The sequence below is a fragment of the Passer montanus genome, unplaced genomic scaffold, assembly GCF_014805655.1.
Source record: "Passer montanus isolate IOZ18808 unplaced genomic scaffold, ASM1480565v1 scaffold69, whole genome shotgun sequence".
Classification (NCBI taxonomy): Eukaryota; Metazoa; Chordata; class Aves; order Passeriformes; family Passeridae; genus Passer; species Passer montanus.
Window position 1 is genome coordinate 25,918 of NW_024372036.1, and position 24,353 is coordinate 50,270.

A 24,353-nucleotide genomic window follows, 5' to 3' on the forward strand; every position below is an offset into this window, starting at 1 on the left:
ACAGTTTTTTCTGTCCTCACTGCAGGTATCAGTGTCCCCTCTGGAGGACAGGACACCTCACCCTGTGGACTGAAAAGATCACCTGAGCTGCTGGTCACCTGAAATGAGTCCTCATGTTTTCCCCACTTTGGCTGAAGTTCCCCTTGGGACACCTGGCCAGCTTGAGCTGGTTCTCCAGCCATTTGGAGAACCATCAGAACTGTCTGAAGCCTGGTGGGGAGTGTCCCCATTTCCAGGGAAGGCTGCTGAAAGAGTGACACAGGAGATGATGAAGGATTCGTGACGTCATGGCTTAAATTAACAAGATCATGAGGTGGTGTCCTCTCCTTTGGAAGTGCCATTCTCCATCATTCACAAAAATGGGACTGAAGAGTTTCTCTCATCTCAGCCATATTCCAGGGACATGGGTTTTATCACGGAAAACTTTCATTTCCTCACTGGCCTCTCTTGTTTTATTTACAGTCCTGTGGCTTTTTGCATCATCCTTCCTTCTCCTTCTTCCCTCCATCCTTCCCTCTGTCAGGAATCTCTCTTCTAAGTGAACACAACCCAGCCAAGCTATTACTACTCTCGAGCATTCCTTGCAGCTGCACGTACATTTCCATTCGCTAAATCCCAGAGTACAGCTGAGCTGATCCTTCAGTAACATGAGACGCTGCTTTTTCCCAAACCCTGTGCAGGCACATGGCAAAGGCTAAACCCAGCAAAAGATGAGTCTGTGAGATCAGAGATGAAGAGATGAAGCCCAGGGGCTGCTGCTCCCTGCCACCCACAGGTCTTGGTGTTCAGGGCTTTTGGCAGAGGATGAGCGAGCGCTCACGTGGTGTTCGTGGGGCTCCTTTGCTAAGAGCTTACGGGGAGGTTTGCAGATCCCACAGTGTTGCCTGGTGGTTTTCAGCTAATTAGACAGCGTGCTGAATTTTTATCTGCCCCTTTCCGTAGCCATGCCATCCAGGGCCACCCGATACCCCTCTCCAGGTTGGGTTACACGGGCTGTGGCCTTGATGCCGCACGCAGCGGCCGGCTGGAAACCCTCCCCGAGCAGAGAGGCTCAGCAAACTCTGAGTTTCCTTTGGGCTGCTGTTGATAATGAAGAGGGAAAACAGTTTTGCTTTTAACTATGACTTCTCAGGAAGAGGTGAGTGAAGCTTTGAGAGTATGTGACAGCCTCTGAATAAGCGAAATGTCAGTGTTTGGCTTGCATGTAATTTAGTTCACAATGCTGTTTTGTTTCCTGATAGGAAAACTATGCACCAGCTAGAAGGCTTTTTTGCTTTTAATATTTAACAATCATGCTGGCAGATTCTCTACAAAGTTTAATATATGTTCAATGAAATGTAGGTGAAATTTTACCAAATGAAAGAGCATTCACCTTGCTGAAAGGTGAAAAAATACTCCAGGGTATTTTCCATTATAGATAAAACATGTATTCTTTGCCTAAAATGTATCATTGTAAGCATTTTATGGGACTGACCCTGCAAACATGCTCCTTTTACAGCTAACCAGGTCCACTGTCTTTAACAAACCTGGACCTATTTCACATCACTCTGAGATCAAAAATCTGATTATTTTTGCCATTGTGCAGAACCACAGTCAGAAATTAGCATTTCAAATCTATTTGCCCCAAATTCTAGTGTAGCTAACTTTAATTTTTTCCCTATGTAGTAAGTCATCAAAAGTTTACTGGAGTAAAATTCCCTTGCATGAGGATCCTGTCAGGTTCTGTGCTGCTGTCCTATGCATTTTAGTCTTTCTTTTGTGTTGTATTGCAATTATAGAGCAGGAGATGGATTCACAGCCCCAGTGTGAGTTATTAAATGTAGCTCCGGTGCTTAGACAAATCTGAACAAAAACATGATAAATTATGGTAAAAATATGGTAAATTAATTATAAGTGCTTCTCTCATGAAAATTAAGTACATAACGATGTATTGTGTCCAGCTTTGAGGTCCCCAGCACAGGAAGGACACAGACCTTGCTGGAGTGAGGCCAGAGGAGGCCAGAAAGATGCTCAGAGGTCTGGAGCACCTCTGCTGTCAGGAAAGGCTGAGAGAGTTGGTGTTGTTCATCCTGGAAAAGAGAAGGCTCCAGACAGATCTTGTTGAGGCCTTCCAGTACACAAAGGGGGCTACAAGAAGGTTTAGATGAGATGTTAGGAAGAAATTCTTCACTGTGAGTATGGTGAAGCCCTGGCACAGGGTGCCCAGAGAAGCTGTGGCTGCCCCTGGATCCCTGGGAATATCCAAGGCCAGGCTGGATGGGGCATGGAGCAGCCTGGGAGAGTGGAAGGTGTCCCTGCCCATGGCAGGGGATGGAACAGGAAGATCTTTTAGGTCCCTTCCAAGCCAAACCATTCTGTGCCTCTATAACAACATTATAATGATAATTTTCTTTCTTTTTTTCTTTTTCTTTTTTTTTTCCCTTTTCTTTTTTTTTTTCCCCTCTCCTGCTGAGCCAGGTTCAAGAGACAAATCCCACTACTGGAAGTCTTGAAATCATCTCCGTTACAGAAGATGAACCGCCAGTACCACAAATTCAGTTTACCTTCAAAAGATTTTTCTTCATACCACAAGCAAGAGTGGACCCAAGTGCAGATGGATCTGGTAGGGACAATCCACAGCCCTCTGGCCTTTGCAACACCAGTGGCCACTGTGTGCCAAGCTGTGCTTGCCCACCCAGAGCAAGCAATCACACGGAGGAGGAGGAAACACGACCTCCCTCCCCCAGGTGTGAGGTTTGCCAGCTCAGTGATGTGATGACATCTTGTGTCGACTTGAACACACAAGCATTTTTCACAGCCAGATTATTCACACAGAAGCAAACGTTTCCCCACGCTTTCCAGACACATTTTTGAATGGTTTGTTTGAAATTTTGCCAACCTGGAAATTGGTCCACCAAAAAACCTGAATATACAATGCAGCAGCCTTGGAGGATTAGCATGTCTGTTTGCTGCTTCCCATTGGTTTCAAAATAACCATGGGTTCCAACAGAGACAGGCTGAGCTTCCAGAATGAAAATAGAGCAATTTCATTTTCTAGTCCATTAGCTGCTACAGCTAAGATTTCTGGCATAGCAGACACCAACTCCATTGCCAAAACCAGTAACTCAGCTGCTCCTGAGAGTCTGAGGAAGCTGGGATTTACCTAGAGAGTCTATAAACCCTTGGAGACACTCCTTATCCTTGACTGATTGTATCTGCCAATCTCAATTATAAAGCCTGAGGAATGGGGAAGTGAAGAGCTGTAAGAACTAAAATTAAAGACAAGTTCTGTCAGTGCCTGTGTGCACTCTTGACCCAGCTGTGTTTGCTATTTCCCCACAGTTTGCCCTTGTATATCAGAATACATTTGAGACAAGTGAATCACTCATTATTTTCAGCAGAATCTCTTGTTATCTTCCAGACTGGCAATATCACTAAGCAGAGGTCAGCTCTGGAGGTCAGCGGTTGGTAAACAGATCCAGCTCATGAAATGTATTCTGCAATAACTACTGATGTGTATTTTAACTTTAGATGCAGCTTTTTGTACTTGAAAACTCAAGACTCAGCTTTAAGCCATCACTCAGTTATCTTCTTGCATTTATAGCAAAACTGAACAAATCACTTTTTCACAGTTTTTGAGACTAGGTAGAGGATCCTGCACTTTTTTTGCCTTTTTTTTTTTTTTTTTTTGCCTTTTTTTTGGTATATTTAGCTTTCAATAATTTTCATTTAACCTTGCTTCCAAGACCAAAGGGACTACTGAATTTCCTCTTTCTTGTCTTGAACTTCTATTTATGAGCTGCACAGTGGTTTGATTACACAAACAGAAGAGGTCTGAATTTCATTTTTATCCCAGAACTCAAGTTTTCAGCAGAGGTGCTCATATGCTTGAAAAGTTCCCAGTGTGATATTGCACATGAAAATGAAAATTTGGAGCTCACATGGCTGATTGCATTGAGGACAGGCCAGGTGCTCTGCAGGGACACAACTCAGACCCTCCCAAGGCAAATGCTCAAGGGATGTCTGAGAGCAGCAGCAGCCCCAAAGCACTTGGAACCTTCTCATTCCCTGAAAGAGCAAATCTAAATCCCTTCAGGTGAGATCAGCCCAGGAAGCATATCCAGGAGTTATTGATGACATCTCGTTTAATGTTAGATAAATCTTTTTGATTGCCAGCTCAGCTGGTTTAACCTCACAGAAGCTTTCTCTCTGTCTGTTTTCCAGGAGATATTGAACCACCTTCAATGTGCCATGCTCTTGTCTCCCTAAAATACTTCCCATATATCTGTGGTTTATTCCTTGCAGTAATCCTAGCAGTTGCCATTGGCCTGGGTGGTGAGTACCATTAGTTATTTATTAAGTTCTCACTTAGCCATTCAAATGCTTAATTTTTCATGAGCCCTTTACTGAGAATGGAATTAAACTGCTACTGTGGCTTGTTCATGGAAGTAAAAAATCTTGTTGAGGTGATGGCTTAAATTTTATTTACATGTAGGCATAAAATAGGTCTGACACTCCTGGGAAGATTGGTGTCATATTTACAACACTGGGGAGCCTGCAGCTTCAGGAAACCTTTCTCCAGTAAAATTCTGTCAGCTCCCCTCAGGCAATGAGCTGAGTTTAGAAACTGGGGGTAAAAAGGCTCCTGTAGGTAGCCCACACCATATTTTTGTCTTGTAATTCACTTCTCTAAGTTTGCTTTCAAAGAATGAAAGAACTTTCCCCTATCAAAAACAACTTCTACAAAGGAAAAGAAAATGCAGAATGAGTTTAGTTGTGGCTGGGAAGTGTGACCTGCCCAGGTCCAGGGGTTGTTGTGTCTCCACACCTGGAATAGGGAGCAGCTTGTGAAAGGTTGAGGCATCCCCCCGGGGAGAGCGAGCACTGGATGTGTTTTCCAAGGGTCTCCCTGATTTCCTGCTCAGGGTCTGAGGCACCAGGCAGGAACTCACCCTCGAGTGAAACTTAAACTGTGCAGAGGGAGCTGGGAAGGAGTCAGCACACACAGCAAGGCTGACTCCTCCTACCAATCATTACTAATAAATGAGTTTTAGCAGCACCATGTAGCAACCTCCAGGTTGTATTTCAAAACTTCCTGGAGTACAGGAGCTGGCTTTTCCTTAGCAAGACTGAAATCTGGACAGATAATGGAATGCAGAAGTGTTAAATTAAAATCCAAGTGTGTTTTCATTGGCCTGTGTTCTTTCATTCCTTTTAGTCCAGTACAACTGCATTGGGAAGTTTCGCTGTCGATCATCCTTTAAGTGTATCCAGAAATCAGCCAGGTGCAATGGTGTCTTCAACTGCAAAGAAGGGGAGGATGAGTACAGATGTGGTAATTCAATTTTGATTATAAATGCCTCTTACCTCCTCCTGTAGAACTAGCAAGTTATCAAGGAATGCTTGTTGTAAAGATTTTGGGCGGGACAAGAAAGACAGAGACCAATGGAATATCTAAATCATCACTGTGAACACTAAATCCACTTCAGAGAAACAGTCTCTCTGAGGTACTGATTTACAGTTCATGAAAAATCAAGCTGCTTTTTGGATAAATGTGATGATTGCTGAATATTGTTACTGCCATTTTTGATAATTATCTCCATTAGAAGCCCAGATGCTTTTTGACTGCTCACACTTCCTCTGCCTGCAAGGTGCAACCCCACTGCTTTATGGTGTGTAAATACAAAATACTCTGAATTCACTGGCGTGCTGTTGTGCTGTGTCAGTTTTGAAGACTGCAAAATCCTGGTATTATCTTAAAGGATGTGGGAATGGGAGAAATCAGACTTTGGTGCATTCAGTGCTGAAGAATTTGCTGCTTCACGTGTGAGATGTATAACTTATTTCTGAGTTTTGCTCTGTGGTATTTTTGGGAATCACAGGGATGTTTTGAATGGTACTTCCCTGTCCTGTTCTATGGAAGGTGACTGTGGTGTTCACAGCCCCTGGAGGAAAAAGACTCTAGTATTAATAAACATAATTACTGGGTTTTAGCTCAGTGCACTTGTAATCCTGGCTCCTGTACCTACAGATAAGGAGGCAGCACAGCTTTCCATCTGTGCAGTAGCAGGAATGACAAGAACCATGAGCTTTTGGCCCCAGCTAACCCCACACAATGTGTTCAGCATTTGGAGAGTTTTCCCCAGGGAGGCTCGGGGTGTCTGTGAAGCCAGTGGCAACACCTCTGCTTTTCCTGTCTTCCTTTGCAATTCCAAAACACTGGAATCTAGGCACGTGTGGGAGAGCCCTGTTCAGCAGTGACCAAGTGCATGGTCTCCCTTCTCCCTCACAGATGTGCCCTTTCTCAGGACAGCTGGGCACGAGTGTCACCTCTCTGATACAGGAGGTGCCCACCTTCATCCCTTACCCTGACCACAGGTATCCTCAGGGCAAAGCATCTGCACCTCCAGCTCACTGCAATCAGCAAGACTTGCTCAAACTCACTGGAGGGCTGGGCAGCCTCCACCACCTGTATTAGAGTTGGCATTCCCACGAGCAAAGATTTTTTTTCTCCTAGCTGTCCTTGCTCAGAGTACCTTATTTCCCTTCTTTAATGGAAGGAAAAAAAAAAAAACAAACACAGAAAAATTCTTTCAAAGAATCCAAATGATGAAAAATATAAATAGAGGCTCAGTGAGCCAGAAAACAGACACCACAGTGGTGACTTGGCACTGTCCTGTGCCTGTTGTGTGCCTGATGTCCATCTTCACAGCTGACTGAGGCTTTTCTTGTCCTGCATCCCAAAGTCAGGCTGAGTGGGAAGAGGGCAGTGCTGCAGGTGTTCACCTTCGGCTCCTGGCGCACGGTCTGCTCCGACGACTGGAGGGCAGAGTATGGCAACACCACCTGCAGGCACCTGGGCTTCTCCAGGTATGGGCACCAAGTGCCAGCAGCTTCACTGGGCATTTTGAACAAGCTCTGGGGTCTTTCTAATGAAACCTTGTGTTAGTTTGTGCCTTAAAAATGACTCAACAATCCACCTTTGTGAGTCACATGATTGAGAGGATTTGAGGTGATGTACTTGTACAGGGCAAATACTTTTTATTACTGCTATAAATCCTGCATGATGGTTAAATAGAATGGCTTGGCTGAATCTTCCCTGTGTGATGCAGGTGCCCAAATCTTATTTGTCACTCTAGTAGCCTGTCAGAGAAGCACTAAAAACATATGAGCATTTTCCACTTATTTTACTTCCCCTATAGGTAAATTGTATACTTATAATAAATATAGGTAATTGTATACTTATAATAAGTATAGGTATACCTTATAATTATATAGGTATATAAATATATAACATATGAGCATTTTCCACTTATTTTACTTCCCCTATAGGTAAATTGTATACTTATACAATTGTATACCTATAATAAATAAATATAAAATTTATGTCATGACATCTGATAGGATTTAAGGTCCACCTCATAATTAGATAAGAGCATGGCAAGGCAGTTCTTGCTGGCTTGATCCCATTCCTGAAAAAGCACCATTTCTTTCACAAACTTTCATAAAACTGAGAAAAATTTGAAGTCGTGATTTGGCATGATGCTCTGTTATTTCTTACCATGGCATCATTCTGATATCTGTTATAGTTAGAAGTATAAACCTTCTTTGAATAAATTATTGTTGCCTTTAGGATAAAATACATCTCAATTTTTCAACAAAGAAGAGAAGAAAAAATTCAAAATTATTCATCCTCCCTGCTGCAAAACATAACTTTAGAAAAATGAGACAATGAGCTTGCAGGTGGCTCAGGTAGTGTGCCAACCACTTACAATGAAAAGTTCATTGGAGTATTATAATTAAAATTTACTTTCTCTGCCAGTTAAATACATCTCAGCACGATGATTATGTCAAAAATACATGCACGTGGAAGGAGCATAGGGGGAGGAAATAATTACTTTTATCGAATGCCAGAATCTGATTATTGTGGTTTTCATTAGCAGAACTGGTGAATTATTTAAGCAGATTGCTGCAATGCTGTCTGGGGAAGAAGCTGTGTTTATGGTTTATTTGCAGTTATGTGAGTTCAGGTTACCTGCCCGTGGCTGCAGTTGAAAAACAGTTCCAAAGACATTTCGTATCCCTCAGCCACTGGTTCTCAGCTGATCAAGTGACATCCCTGCACAATGCCACCAACCTCAGGTATGCCTCAGCTGCTTCAGGAAGAGAGCAATCAATAGAAGGGGAATTATTGACAGTTTGGGGTTGTTGCTGTTTTTCAGGCACATTGTAAGTGTTTGGTGGTGGTACACGTGCTAGACTGAGGTTCAGCAGCAATCTTGCTGGAATATAAATTAAGAGTCTGATCCAGGACCCACTGAAATCAACAAAGGCTTTCAAATGAGCTGTTTGAAACAACTGTTTGTCCCATGATGCCTTTTTTGCAAATGGATAGGCACCAGGCACTTCTCTTTTTCCATTATGAAGCAGTTTGTTTCAGTTTGCAGATCCTCACACGTTTCCCAGTGGGTTTATGAACCCTTTATGGTCCATTTACTCCTCCTGACAAATGCTGGGGTTTTTTAGTTACATTCCAGTGAGAAGGGAACAATGGATCCAAGGAGAATTCAGATCTTCCCTGGTGGAAGAGTGAAGCCCTCTTCAGCAGGGCAGCATGTGGTCTGCAGCCTCCTGATGGTGGCCAAGCTCCTGACTTCAGTATTCCAGTTAAAGGCCCTGATTAGACTGGATGAGTTCATGCCTTTGCACCTCTTTCAATAGATGAGATACTTATTTTTATGTGCACAGGAAAAGGATATAATATTGAAAAAACACAAGGTATTTATGAATTAGGACTAATGCTGCATTGTCTTCTCATCTCAGGGAGGAATGCACTTCTGGCAATGTGATCATCTTAAAGTGTTTGGGTAAGAATCAGAAAAAGTGAAAATAAAAGCAGAGACTCTCCTTCTTTATCCACTGCATGGCAAGAGTTGGGAGCAGCTGTGTACTCAGGGCATAGTATACTATCAGTTTATCACACCAAAGAAAAATTGTATTTTTTATGTAAAATCTGAAAGAATTTCAGAAAGTGAAAATAGGCTGGGAGGGCAGACTGGGAGCAACAGATAGCAGGATCATTTCAGTGAGAATCCCAGTAGGAAGTGTGTATTTAAGGACTGTGTGTTGAGTCCAGGGACTCAGACTGTAATTCCAAGTCTTTGGCATCTTGGCAGGAAAAGAGAAATTCTGTCTTAATTGAATTCTCATCCTGCACCTCTCCATGCTACCTAATTTTCAGACTGGGATACAAAAATTCAAAATACGACAGCAAAATCACCATGAGGGGATTTTTTATTCCCTAATTTTGTCTGACATCTGTTTTAAGGTGTGGGACCCTGAGGCTGAAGGAGAGCAGAGCAGGGGTCCATGCTACCTAATTTTCAGACTGGGATACAAAAATTCAAAATACGACAGCAAAATCACCATGAGGGAAGAGGAGGTGCTTGAGCCTGTGTGGAACCCTGAGGATGAAGGAGAGCAGAGCAGGGAGTTTTACAGCTCAGCTGAGCACTGCACCTGCAGGGAAGGGAGAGACAAATACCCCACAAACCCCAGGCCACGAGTGACCTGCAGGGATGGGAGGGAGGAGGAGAAACCTCTGGGATGTGGCCGTGGGGATGGGGTGAGGCTGCTCCAGCTGCAGGGACCTCCCACCCTCAGCAAGGCTGGGAGGAGAGGGGCTGAATGTGACCCAAACCAGGGCTGTGTTTCCTCTCTGGACTGTAACCTTTGCTTCCTGGCAGCGTGTGGGACTCGGGCCAGCTACGGGCCGCGGATCGTGGGGGGCAACGCGTCGTCACCCCAGCAGTGGCCGTGGCAGGTCAGCCTGCAGTTCCAGGGCCACCACCTGTGCGGGGGCTCGGTCATCACCCCGCTCTGGATCCTCACAGCTGCCCACTGCGTCTACGAGTGAGTGCCCAAACCCCCCTGCTCCGGGGACACTCTGCTTGCTCTGAAAAATAACCTGCAGGATGCGCTGCCTCATCCTCAGGGTTTTGGGTTTGATGTTTTTCATGTATTTGTAACGCTGTGATTCTTCAGTGTATAGCTCTAAGCTCCATACAGAGTGTTAGCTGCTTTCCCATTTTGGTCAGATGACACAATTCTTCTCCAGGCCTGGGAATCAAGGATACCTCACTGTCTTGAACTCCAAGAAATATAGACAGTAGTGAGTTGGGGGGAGCAAACTTGGGATCAATGACTTTATTAACTGAAGCTGTAATTGGAATATTAACCCCTGTGAGAAATGATACTCACTTCCAAAATTTTTAAATGTTTATTAAAACCTTATCAAAAATAAAACAGAAGACTGAATAGAGAAAATATTATGGGGCAGGGAGCAGAGGATCTTTCCCACCATGTGCTCAGCCACACAATGGAGGTTTCACCTTTTAACCCTTTAGCCCCTCCCAAAATTCTGTCCATTGACTCCTTCACTATCCAGTGGTAGAGTTTGCTTCCTTAAATCTTGATTGGATCAGATGCTGCCATAGTAACAAGCTGACCCTCCCAAATGTCCCAAACCCAGGCCATTCCATAATAACAACACAAGGGGGGTAAAACATAACTATAAATCTGTAAAACTTCTCTGAACATATATACATGATATTTGCCTTTTAATTGTGAGAGTCAATCATTGCATTACTCATCTATCACACCCCCAATATGCAAATGGACCAAATTTACAAAAATGTGAAAACCCGTGACCCATTGTCCATTTTGGGTGTAGCCCTGGGAGGGGGCTTTGTCTCTCCTAAATGTACCTGAAGGCCCTTCAATAAATAGAACTACTTTTTATTCCCTAATTTTGACTGACATTTGTTTTAAGGTAGTCCCAAAAGGCATCATAACATTTAAGGTGTTCTTCTCTTTTTGCATGAGTCTTTATTGAAAAAAAGCTTCCCCAAGAAGTGATCTAAATCCAGAATCCCAGTTTCCACATGATCTAGCCACTCCCAGCATCCTGGGAAAACATCTTAAAAGAAGATTTAAGTGCTAGATTTTAGGTATCCCAACCTACAGTTTCTGTAAATTGCATGTACAGAATTTTAACTTGGCTTCTCTGATCCACTGGAGCTCCAAAATAAATTACAGGATTCTTTTCAAGTTGACAGGACCAATCAGTGATTATTAGTCACTTGTACTGTGCTTTGTGCCCTTTGCCACTTACTCACTGCTCCTTTCTATGCAGTTGAAGAGGTCTTCAGGTGGTCAATAGATGCTAAATAGTTATTTAAACTCTGTGTCATTACAAACATGTTTATAATGAGTTGTCTGGTTTTGCAGTCTTGTTTGATGCTAACAGTGCAGGAGCACCTCTTACTTTTACAAACTCCTGGCCACTTTCATCAAAGACATTTAGACAGCTAAAATGGGATTTGTCTGCCCACTTTTAAGTACCTGCAGCATGGGTGCCTTCTTCTGAGTAAGTTCTTGTGGGATGCTTTCATGCCCAATAGAGAGAAGAGTTGGGGTTGACAAACCCCACTCCAAATTCCTATTTAGAGCCCTGTGATGCCATAAGAATAATTACTTATGAATTCAGCATTTTAGAATCTTTGACTTTTTCACCCCAACCCAGGTGGTTGTGGTGTGTTTGAAGGGTGATGGGGATGGGAGCTGGCAACACAACCCCCCATCCCTGGAGCCTTTTCCCAGGGAAGTGAGGCCAAAAGCAGAGGAGCTGCTCATGTGCTGGAGGCTGAAGGATGTGCCAGCTCATGAACTGGGGCAGAAACACCTTCCAGAAGAGAAGTTTCTCCTTGAAAATGCCTTGCCACAAGTGCTGCTGAGGTCTGGCTGAGTGCAGGCTTGCCAGGCAGCAGCTGTGGGGTCTCACAGGAGCACAGAGAGCTGGGCTGGTGAAAAACTCTCAGATATTTGTTGTAAGATACATATAATTGCCCTGATAATGTACCAGTGACCCAGTGTCTTACTCAGATCTGTCACCCAGTGTCTTACTAAAAATAGTTTTACATTTTTAAAAATTAGATGCAAAACATGGCCATTATTAATAAAGAGATAAGCCAGCACAGCAGACTGGAGTTATTTGCCTGTTGTATGTATAAGCTCACGGGACAATTAGAAAAACTTGAGGGTTTTCCTGGAGGTCTGACCCTCTCTTCTACCTCTTTGTTCCAGTCTGTACTTGCCGAGCTCATGGAGTGTTCAGGTTGGTTTTGTGACTCAGCAGGACACCCAGGTTCACCCCCATTCAGTGGAAAAAATCATTTACCATCGGAATTATAAACCCAAGACGATGGGGAATGACATAGCACTGATGAAACTGGCAGCACCTCTCGCTCTCAATGGTAATTTGTCTCTGTGAGCTTGCATTTGACATTCTCACCTCCCCAGCTAAAACACCCCTGTCCACACAACACCAGCAGAAACCCCCCAGCCTCAGTGTGAGCTCCTCCTCTGTACTCCATATCCAGGCATGGACAGCAACAACGTGCTGCAAAATGTTCCCACTCCACTCTGGTATTGATTTACTGCAGGCATTTATTAATAGGCAAACATTAACTTTATTCTTTCTAAATATTCTTCCTATCTAAAATAAACACCCTGCCTCATTCTGCTTGGAGGTCACAGAGATTTTTATCATGTCCTTTCCATGAGTACTGGGGGATCCACAAGTGTCCAAAGCTGAAAATCAAGCCTGAATTTCAAAGAGAAGAGAAGGCAATTTGAATATAATGATTATTTAAATGAAAACTACTTTTATTTTCTTGACAGGATGCTACCTGCAGTTGATACAGTGAGTTGAAATAATATGTAATAATGTTGTATGAATTGAAATACCTGCCAATGCCTCCTAATCACTGTGAGCTGGCTGCAAAGGGGAGCTGTTCCTCTTTGACACATCTAGGCAGTCGTTTTCTAAATCAATTCTCTTGTAATGGTTTAAAATTTCACTTTTAATGAAAATTAAGCTGGATTTTGTTCTGTTTCGTCTCTCAGTTTTCTGCTGATTTCTTCTGCTCATGAACAGCTTTGGGAATGAGGAATATTAAGGGATATTTTAGAAATAAGGAATAGTAGGAAGGAATAGTAAGGAATAGTAGGAAGGGATAGTAAGAATAGTAGTGGCTGTACACCTGAGCTTGATCCCACTGTGTCTCACACTGGGGGCTTGATGCCTTGAGCTGGGATCACTGCACTGTGCAGAACAGAACCCCTGGGAGCTGCCCAGTTATATTTTGTATTTTCCCTCCCTTTCCTCAGCACCCATTTGTCCCTGCAACCATCAAGCTCTGATTTTATCCCATGAAATTCCATGTCCTGGAGCGCAGAGGCACCAAAACTCTGTGAGCTGATGGGTGGGAAGCAAAGGATCCAAGAATTTTTTTGCCCTCTCAGGGATGTGCACACCCTTCTCACCCTTGAAAAGTGCTCCTTGTCTCACCCCAGCAGACCCAGGGCCTGTGATCTGCCCTTCATCTTCATTTCTTGTTTGCTTATTCTTCAATTTATTGAGCTGCTGATACCTCCTTGTGTTGCTTCATACCCAAAACTCTCTGGGGCTACCGTGGGTGATGTCTCAAACCCTCAGTGTTGCCCACAAGACAAAAATCCTGCAGAAAACTGCCAGGCTATTTATGTAGGGAGTGGGTGGTGTTCATCACAAGTTCATTGCAAGCCAAATCCTCAAGTTTCTCTGAGAAATATAAACTTTTTTTGCTAAATTTTGATTCTCTTCTCTCTCCTTTTTATTTTTTTTTTCCATAAATAGGTCACATTGAACCGATCTGTCTGCCCAATTTTGGTGAACATTTCCCAGCAGGGAAAATGTGTTGGGTATCAGGATGGGGAGCAACTGTGGAAGGAGGTATTTTAAATTGCCTGCTGATGATTTCACTACATGCACACATCTTACATACAGTAAATACAGGATTTGGTTGGGGCACTGTTTAACACTAAATTTTCTGGAATATCTGGAGGGGGAAGGAAGACATAATACTAAAATTTATGCACAAACTGTACTGCAAAAGCACTGTGCAAACTCTTATCACAAGGAATGGATGGGTATCCTCTGAAACAGTTGAAAATGACACATATAAAATGTCCCCAGTGTTGTACCCAGCCTCAGTCAAACAGGCTTTAAAACTCCAAGCATAGGAAGCACAGCATGAATTCAAGAATTAACCATCCCCTTGTTTTAGAAAAAGCATGTCTGTTATTTTCAGCAAGGTTGGGTGATGTAAAATTGGATAAAACAAAATCAAAAAGCAAAGGGATTTTTTTTTCCCATGACTCATGGGTCATGTTAATCAATAACATAAACTGAACTACCTTCACCCGAAAATGGGTGAATTGTCACCCATTAATTGTTTTTTATCACTCTTCATTCATGTCACTGAACGTGTTCCTGTTGTTCAGAGAACAAGAACAGAACATTACCTGACCCACAGATAACAGCCAAAGGTGGGGAGAAAATGAAAGCAAGGTTTGCCACATAAAAAAAACCAGCCCTAAATTGACAATAGGCAGTGTGCAAATACTCTCATTTGTAGAAAGGATCTGTTCAGGCTCTGAATGAAATAAAATAAATATTTATAAAGTAAATCAGATGTTTGCAGATGATTTGTTGACTAACAGAACAAGCGATAAATTCAGAACAGGTTTTGGCACTAGTATTGAACACAATGTTCAACAAGCTTTTTAGTTTATTAATGTCATTAATGGTCTAGTTTGAAGTGGAAACACACAATGTGCAGATTTTATTGTTATTTTATACACTGTGATAATCCACACCTCTGCAGAATGGATAATTGCTGTGTTCTGTAAGTGAGGAGACACCAAGTTACCTTACTTTTGTCTTGCCATTTAACCATGTTTCTTTCATCCTTCCTTGCCAATTCTTTGTATATAAAACATTTCTCTGTTTATAAATGGAGATTAATTTCAAGGACAGGAAGGTTTTCCCTGGGTTTTTTTCTGTTTTTTTAACAGGTGACACATCTGACACCATGAATTATGCAGGCGTTCCTCTGATTTCCAATGCAATTTGCAATCACAGGGATGTCTACGGTGGGATCATAACTTCTTCAATGCTTTGTGCTGGTTTCCTAAAGGGAGGGGTGGACACCTGCCAGGTATGGAAGTTTCCAAACTGCAACTGTGCTCATTGGAAATGGAAAAACATGAGTGATAAGTTATCAGAAGGCACTCCCAGGCTGTTCTTGGGCAAACATTTGGGTTTGTGCCATTTATTCTGCTTACCACAATTATCAATCACTGACCGTGTGCACTCACACGCTACAATTTCCTTTTTATACTTCTTCTCTGGGCCTTATCTGATACTTCTGAAGCCAGATTTGCTTGAGACATATTTTTCTGCACGTGCTGCAGCACGGTGCCATCCTTTCTCTGCCTTGGCTGTGACCTCTGCACTGCACTGAATTGCACTTCCCTGCACTGTGGGCAGCTCCAGGGACCTGCAAGGTGCAGAAAGACCACGGTGAAAAGGAGCCAGATAGGGCTGGGAGGAATTCCTAGTGGATGTCCCTGTTCCAAGCAGGAGGCTTGGATCTACACGTATTTCAATGTCCCTTCCAACCCAAACCTCTCTATGATTCTGCAAACTTCATGTTTCCAGATTTGCTCCATCCCAATCACACTTGGAACAAAAAGAAAAGCAAAGGCAGTGGGTGCCTAGATCTGAATTTCATCCCCTTTTTACACATAACCCCCCTAAAAAGACACTTGGAACCAGCTGTGCCCAGGAGAGCTGCGTGCTCAGCACACAGCTCCATGTGACAGGAGGAGCCCTGCTCCCCAGTGGGACAGGCTTGTTCCAAATTCCCTTTTTTCCAGTTGTTGTGCTGGCTCTGATTCTCGTAGGGCAGGAAACTGCCCCGGCAAAAAAGAAATGGGAAGTTTTCAGTGCTTGAATGTTAGTCCATTGAGCTGAATCTGCATAGCAAAGTGTCTGGGAAGGGCTGGAAAAGCAGGCAGGAGCAGGCAGGGAGGAGGCCAGATGTGAGCTTGGTGCTGCAACCTTGGACTCAGCTCAATAGCCAGGAGCCAGGGAAAGAAAAATATGGTCCCCTCCATGTCTCAGAGTCTCCAAGCCTTGCTGTAAGGTGCTTTTCCCAGGACCCAGAACAGAGCAGAAACAAGAGATTTTGAATTACTGGACTAGGTCTCTCCCCCTACCTTCCCAACAGACAATTCCCTCCTTTTCTGGGACACTGACATTTTAATTCTTTTTCCCTCAGGGGGACAGTGGGGGCCCTTTAGCCTGTGAAGATATGAGTGTCTGGAAGCTGGTGGGGACCACCAGCTTTGGAGTGGGCTGTGCAGAGAAGAACAAGCCAGGCGTCTACAGCAGAACCACCTCCTTCCTGGACTGGATCCACGAGCAGATGGAGGTCTGGGCTTGCCCTGGCTGTCACCTCTGGCTGTCACTTTGTGCCACACAGGGTTTGGCCCATATTTGTCAGAGCTGAGCTGTGTTGTATGGACATGTGAGATTGGAGGGGGTGTTTGGGGATTGGGACTGGCCCTGAGCAGGGTGCAGGGGTTTGGGGAGGGGCTGGGGGCACCCCACAGGGGTAGAGAGGAGAGGACAGCACATCCATAGGGGTGGGAATCACAGGGGAGGGGGGCTGGAGCAGAACAGGGAGCAGGGAGGTGTGGAAGGGCTGAGCCACGAGATGGGGGCAAGGAAAGAGATCCTTGAGGAATATATCATGTACACTTGTGGTGCCCCCAATACAGGAAGGGCGTGGGAAGGTTGGAGCAAGGGACACAACATTGCTGAGAGGACTGGAGCACCTCCACAAAGAAGACAGGCTGGGAAAGCTGTGGCTGTTCCGCCTGGAGGAGAGAAGGTTGTGTGGAGAGCTCAGAGACTTTCCAGAGCCTGAAGGGGCTGCAGGGAAGCTGGGGGAGGACTCTTTGTCAGGAACTGCAGTGACAGGACAAGGAGTGATGGGTACAAACTGAAAGGGGGAAAATTTAGGTTAGGCAGGAAGAAATCCTTTACTGTGAAGGTGGGGAGGCCCTGGCACAGGTTGCCCAGGGAGGTGATGGATGCCCCATCCCTGGCAGTGTCCAAGGCCAGGCTGGATAAGGCCTGGAGCAGCCTGGGATAGAGGGAGATGTCCCTGCCCGTGGCAGGAGAGGTTGGGATGAGCTGATCTTGGAGGTGCCTTCCAACCCTCACCATTCTGTGATTCTGTGACTTGGTTTGAAGCCATGGGGCTGCTCCAGAGGAGCCTGGCCAAAGAAATTGCAGAGGGAATACGGTGTTGGCTGAAGGAGAGCAGAGACAGGGAAGTGAGGGACACTGCAGCCACCTTCACATGACCCAAAGGTGGCCCAGTGCGAGGAGAGCAGCTCTGCTGCTGTCAGCACCTCTCCAGTGCTGCCTGAGAGCTGCTGGGTTCAGGCAGCTGAGCACAAACAGGCACTGTGCTCCAGGTGGGACTCCAGGCAGGGCTCCATTGCCTAGGCAGGGTCATCCAGAGCCACTGCAGAGATCTCAGGCTGTCCTGCCAGGCTCACAGGTGTCCCTGCAGAAGACAAGGGTCCTCAGCTCACCCTGGGTTGCATCCACCACCCATCCCCATGGCTCAGATACCCTACAAAGGCTCAGGTGGTGCCAAGTGCACTCAAGTGGCACTAGGCAGGGGAAGGAGAGCCCTCCTGCAGTGCCCTGGGAGGATTCTGGACAGGGAGAGAGCTGTGCACAGGCTTTTAGTTGTGATTTTCCCGTCAATGTGGCAAAGCCACAGAGCCTGCATCCTGTCCTGCAGCCCTGCCCTGGCAGACAGAGCTGCTGCTCCCACAGCCAGCCTGGGGGATGACAAAATGCATGGGTAGCAATGGTGCCATTCCAGCAGCAGCAGCCCAGCAATGCAGGCACGTGCTGAAAGCAGCCCTGTGGCCATCTCACTCCTGAAATATGTGAGACTTCCTCCTCAAAGCAAACTGCCAATATCAAACCTTCACAGACGGGAAAATGCCCAAAATGAGGTGGTGTGTGCAATTTCAACTCGGCCCACATCTGAATGCTGGATGACACACACTGCTTTCACAACTTGTGTTGCACATGATGATTTGTGCTATCACAAGCCTATCTCAAAGAAAACAGGAAAAGAGAATATTTCTGAGTCTTCAACACCTGTAGTATTACTTGATTTTCTTCCCCCTGGATATGTCATTGTGATTTATTTGCATATACAAACATTTCAGATTAAGAGCTCATATCACATGAAATCAAAGACCTCCATTATAAAGCAATCAAAGGAGAAAAAAAGTACAGCAAAATCTTTGTTGAACCAAGTGCTAAAATACTGGAATTTTTCAGAAGGACATCCTTCAGATGTAAGTTTATCCCCTTAGAAAGGATTTTCAGGTGCAGCATGGAGACTTGAACACTTTTTAATGGACTCTGAAGCAAACCTAAAGAAAGCAGAATTAGTGTGCCTTTGGAAGTGTGGCCAAGGGAATGGTTTGTACCTGGCAGAGATGTACTGGGGCACAGTCCAGATCAAACTGGAGCAGAGAACCCAAGGGAATGGTTTGTACCTGGCAGAGATGTACTGGGGCACAGCCCAGATCAAACTGGAGCAGAGAAGCTTTGGGGTGACCTAATTGCAGCCTTCCAGTGCCTGAGGGAGCCTTTGGGGTGACCTAATTGCAGCTTTCCAGTGCCTGAGGGAGCCTGAAATGTGGAGAGAGACTATTGACAAGGGCCTGGAGTGACAGGACAAGGGGCAATGGCTTCAAAGTGACAGAGAGTAGATTTAAATTAGATGTTAGGAATAAATTCTTCCCTGTGAGGGTGGGCAGGGCTGGCACAGGGTGCCCGGAGCAGCTGTGGTTCCCCCTGGATCCCTGGCAGTGCTCAAGGCCAGGCTGGATGGGGCTTGGGGCAACCTGGGAGGGTGGAAGGTGTCCCTGCCCAGTGCAGGGGGGTTGGAAGGAGATGAGCTTTAAGGTCTCTTCCCACCCAGGCCATTCCATGTTTTTATGATCCTGCTGGCAGGACCAGCTCCAGCAGCCCCTCAGTCCCCTTGGGAACCTGAGTGCAGTGGGAAAACCCTTTCAGAGTTTAACGTGTGGCAACACCAGCACTTGCAACAGATGCACAAATGTTTTTCTTTCCCCCAGAGAGAAGAACTGCAGACCTGAGGGGAGTGGCCCTGCTCTGGGCTCCTGAAAACCCACATCACACTCCAGCCCTGCAGAAGGACCCAGCCCACTCTTCTGGTCACCTGCTCTGAGCTCTGGGCCTTCACAGAGCACCTTTCACCATTTCTTTTTGTTGCTGGCAGCTGCACTTGATGCAAACTGCTGCACATTCAGCCTGTTTTGGGTCCAAGAAGCAGATGGATGATGGATGATCAGCATGTCTGTTTACTGGCAGCTACAGATTTTACATGGAGGAAAAAAGCTAAGACTGATAACCCTGGATGCTGTCACAATTAAGTTTTGCAGAAAAAGACTAGAATATCTATAGATCAGGTGGCTCACTGTTATTTTAGTCCTTACCTTCCAAGAACCAGACTACAAAAATACCTTTTTTCCTGAAAGTATTGGTATAGGTCCACAAGAGTTCTGTGCTCTGTTGTACAGGCAGCAGCAGCTTCCTTTGAATCCAAAAGCAGGCAGGAAGCAGAAGGTTGGCACTTTTGACAAGTATGTTCAACTCTTACTAAAAATAATCTCTGAATTAAAATGTAATATCATCTTGCTGTGAACAAACTTCATAAAAATCAAATTATTCTGTGTTTTCCTGCAGTAAATAGCTCTGAAATGAGCAACAGGTTGTAACTTGACTGGAAAGTTCTGAGATTACTGAACTTAAATGGAAGAGGAGCTTCTTTGTGCCCTGCTTTCCCTCCTTTTCTCTGCTAATGGGACAATACAGATCCCCCACCCTTTGTGCCCCTTAGTGACATCAGTGTGGGAATGGAATGATGCCAGACAGACAAAGGACAAAATATCTGAAATGCTGCTGTGGTTTCCTGATTTCCATTTTAATACAACAGTCTCAGCTATTTTTTTTAGGCTGGAAAATGCCTGATTGTTTGAACTTGACCTTTGTAAAAATCCCAGGGTGAAAGTTGTGAATTTCAGAATTGATCACCAAGGATGGTGTGGGCTGAATAATGGATAATATTGTCAGAGCATTCCAATATCAGCCAAAATTGATCTTATCAGCTGATCAGGTGTGGTGATCTGCTTGAGATGTGGTTTTGGATGCAGTCTCTGTGCTTCTCAATCAGTATTTTCATCACCACTGCTGCATGAAAGCGCCAGCAGAATCAGAATTTAATTTTTGCTGCAATGCATCGCGTCAAATCTGAGAGAAAACAGCAAACCCACATGGACTGTCAGGCTCCACTTTGTTCCGTGGATACAAACCTTGATATCACAGGACACTGCTCCAAAACCTTTCCCCCTGACTGAAGAAACTGCAGTGCAATGGAAACAGCACTTCCCAAGCCTGGATGTTGTTAAAAAGAAGAGGGAATTGTTATTGCAAAGCTGACACCAAAACTGGAATTAATTTCAACTGACAGAAGCATGACAGAACTACAACAAAGTATGTTGAACCCTTGTGTAGTTGAGACATTTTCAGAAGAGTTTTAATGTTCATTGCTTGTTATCATGACATTTTCACAGCCCAGCATGGCTGATATTTTAGTAGTGTCAGCAGTCTGGAGACGAGAGTGCTGCTTTTGGAACTGACAGTGTTGTTATTTCATATTTCTGAAAGGACCCCTGAAAATTCCTTTTGAACTCTTCTGTTTCTATAAAGAGACTGTATGATAAGTATCCATTGTAGTCGGCTTTTGTATTAAAGAGAAATCCAGTGTAAAATGTGGAAAGCTACTGAAATCTTCCCAACCAAAAGCCACACTGACCCCCAGATCAATGACAATCACTTATGGGTGTTCCCAGCCCAGTGAGCCTGCAAATCTTCCTTCATTCTTCCCTCTGATTTCTGTTAGACTCCTTGCTGTGCTGTCTTAATAATGCACAGGCAGGATGCAGAATCACAGAACTATGGAATGGTTTGGTTTCTAAGGGACCTCACATCATCCAGCTCCAACCCCCTTGCCACATAAAAGAGTCTCTCCCTACAGCTGGATTTTCCTCTCCATCCATATGCCATTCACGTTCACACCAGAGGCTTTAAAATAAATATAATCCCAATATTAACGTATGTATTTATATTAAGCCAAGTGACTATAACTGGGGGTTTAGGACATTTGCTGTGGGAGGTGTTTTGGATGGACATGGGCATTGTGTTTTATTCAGGGCTGATGAACTGGTACCAGTATTACAGCTGGAATGAACTGGTGCACAGAAGAGCAACCTTTCAGAGAGCTTTTAAGGCAGGTTACCAAACTTTTCCTTTTCCTTGAGATTTCTTCTCTTCATCCAACAAAAATCATTTTCAACACCACACGTGCAGTACAGAGGGCTGCCAAAGCAGGCGGGGCTGACGGCAGCTCTGGTTTAAGCAATCCTGATTAGGGGTTTAATGGTAAACACCTTGGGAGTGTTTAACACCTTTCTATTAGGGGAGTGTCTATTTGCCACGTTATTAAAGAGGCTGATGAAACAGCTTCTGGTTTGGGAACTCAGATCACTGCTGTGATACGGGGTTAAATTACAACCACAGTATCCCTTAGAAGCACAGCCTTGCAGCAACATGTCACAGACTGTCAGGAAATGAATCCAATGTTCTCCACATGCTGGACTTTGTGAGACATGTCCAGCACGTGAAGAAAAATTCCTTTGCCATTCATCATCTGTTCCTGTCACTGTGACAGTTTAGCCAGGAAACTGAGACAGAGCTGGTAAGTTTGGATGAACCACATGTGACTTTTATTCAATATGCATTTTTCCCAGACATTCTGAGAAATATCACACGGATGAACTCTCCTTTGGCCAATCCAATTTTTTTTTTTCCACTTGTGATGTACAAAGCAGGAAATTTCTGTAAAGAAATTTCAGAGATAAGCATAAAAATGAGAGCCTAAGATTGGTGTCTGAGAAAGGCAAAGTGCCTTCTAAGAGGTGACATGCATTTAACTTGGCTTTGACATGCTTTTAACACATCCTGCACTGGGTACACCCCAGCACAGAGGTGGGGATCTGCCCAGCTCTGCTCTTAGGACAAGATCCAAGTAAGTCTGTAAATGCAAATTTAAGAACTGCACATTAAGCTTAAAAAAAAAAACAGATCTGGCTCTTCACTTCTTAGAGTGCCTCCAATACCCAAACAAAGCAGGTTGAAAGCTTTCACTCTGAGTGCTGCACTGTGCATCCTGCTGCTTCCACCCTGGTTGCATCCCTGAAAGGTGCACACACCCCAGCATCTCTGGGAGTGCAGCACTGGTTCAAGACCTGCAGGCCAAATTTATTTCCTCCAACAAAAAGCCCTGTGAGAAGCAGTATCAGAGTTGTGGGCACCAAGAGCCCCAGATTACATAAAGCACAGTAAGAAAGGAGCTTACCTGGTGTGTTTGACTTTAGGGAAGGTGCAAGGAAATGTTTCTTATCTGGACTGAAAGAGCACACTTGATCATTGCCTCTAATCTCTCTTTTGATGTGTTTAACACCAGCAGAGGCTTCCAAGTTTGTTTTGTTGCTTTTGTCACACGTTTTCTTGCTGGTGGAGCTCCAGCCCCAGTAGAGGACATCAGGTATATGAGTAAGTTTTTGTATAGTTTGCATCATTTTTGGCAAGGGAGAGGTAAAAAAATGCACCAATCTTATGGTCTGTCAAAATACAACCAGACCATATTTCCTGATCAAAAGAAAACTGACTCCATCACCAATTCATTTCCCTGAAGAGAGCTTTGATAGTCTGAGCAATGCAATTGTAAAATGCAATGAGCCAGAGGAAAAAATATTATTGATTTCCCCACCTCCTAATGCTGGAGTGTATTTACTCAAGGTAGATGCAGGCACAGGGCTGGCAGCTGAGACAGGAGCCCGGCCTTGCCTCAGGCACCCAGGTCAGAGCTCTGCTCGGAGGCTGCCAGCCTTAAATTCACCCCCCTGGAGCTTTCAGGTGAGAAAGGGAAGGCAGGGAGGGGGGAAAATGAGAAGGAAAGAGAAAAGAACAAGAATGACTTAAAGCACCACAGCATGAAGCACTTGGAGGAAATAATTTGCCCTTAAAATCACCAGTAAATCATCATTCCTTCCTACAGGTTTCCCGCTGTTTGAAGGACATTTTGCATAGGGGGTCAAGTGGAAGGGAGTTTTAGATCCTTGTCATACAACTCCATGTGTCATTTATTTGATCACCTTTACATTATTTCTGTCAGAAACGAATTTGAAATGCTCATAATCGTATGAAGCTCACAGCAGATGGCAGCATACAGCAAAACTTTGCCTCCACCCTCCGTTAAAAATAAATAAATAAATGAATAAAAGCTGAGCAGTTCATGCCTCAGCCACCAGCAGTGGGTAATGCAAATGCAGTCACAGCACTTGTCACATTTTTGGCTGTTTCAGGAGGGGTCACTGAGGAGATTCAGATCCCCCAGCAGAGGAGAGGACTCTCAGGCACCTGGGAGTGGGGTCAGAGCATCCTCAGACCTCCCCAGGTCTCCTCTGGGGGTGCTGGCCCCAGCTCCCAAATTGTGTGACTGCTGTGTGCTGGTGCTGCTGGCTTCTCACGCTGTGGGATGCCCTGGAAATCACAGCCTCAGGATTCCTCATACTTTAATATATTGTTATTTTCAAAATATTAAAATAAAAATATTACAGTGGAATAGCAGTAAGATGTCACTGCAGATCCAGAGAGATCTCTTGAGCAGTTTATTATCCACATCTCCAAATACCTATTCCCACTGGAGGCTGAATTTATAATTGGATATTAGCAGTGAAAAAGAACCTTCTCCTTAGAAATTACTTTGTTACTCACCGATGACAGAAAGAAAAAAGTTTATTTAGAGGTTTAGCAACCTTTCTTTTTATTAGCACTTTTACTAGGACTGGGATGGGATCACAACTTGCAGTCCTCAGGTCAAAAATAAGACCATCACATAAAAATGTTTCAGCACAGGTACCTGGTGCTAGACACAGCCATGTACAGACAACTGAATTTTAAAAATTCCCTGGTAGGGAAGTGGAAGTTAAACTTTAGAAGCAAAATAATTCATTGCACCATGGCTGCAATGAAGAGGGAAGAGAAAGGTGACACCTATTGAAGATTTCCTTCAAGATTCAAGATTTCCTTCACCTATTCAAGATTTCCTTCACCTGTTCAAGATTTCCTTCACCTCCTCCTCCTGTTTCTCCCTGCAGAAGGAGGAAAACACGTCCATGGCAGCTGGAGAGCTCTGTGTCCCTGTCCCTCCGTGGCTCTGCATCCCACATCCACCCAT

At 44.5% G+C, this 24,353-nt stretch overlaps 1 protein-coding gene across 1 annotated transcript; it reads left to right on the forward strand.

Annotated features, from left to right (window-relative positions):
* Positions 1-1,120: 1,120 nt before the first annotated feature.
* On the forward strand, positions 1,121-19,288 carry TMPRSS3 (transmembrane serine protease 3). The gene is made up of 13 exons (XM_039729447.1): positions 1,121-1,138; positions 2,458-2,602; positions 4,204-4,314; positions 5,198-5,314; positions 6,726-6,849; positions 7,996-8,121; positions 8,803-8,846; positions 9,726-9,891; positions 12,124-12,293; positions 13,718-13,813; positions 14,938-15,080; positions 16,206-16,358; positions 19,108-19,288. The coding sequence occupies exons 1-13, from the start codon at positions 1,121-1,123 to the stop codon at positions 19,126-19,128; spliced, it is 1,434 nt and encodes a 477-aa protein (XP_039585381.1). The 3' UTR covers positions 19,129-19,288.
* Positions 19,289-24,353: the final 5,065 nt, after the last annotated feature.

Bases quoted from the DNA above. Each gene is read 5' to 3' on its own strand.
- TMPRSS3 (XM_039729447.1), top strand. The intron at 13,814-14,937 runs GTATTTTAAATT...TTTTTTTAACAG, and splicing joins GGGAGCAACTGTGGAAGGAG to GTGACACATCTGACACCATG. The intron at 15,081-16,205 runs GTATGGAAGTTT...TTTTTCCCTCAG, and splicing joins GAGGGGTGGACACCTGCCAG to GGGGACAGTGGGGGCCCTTT.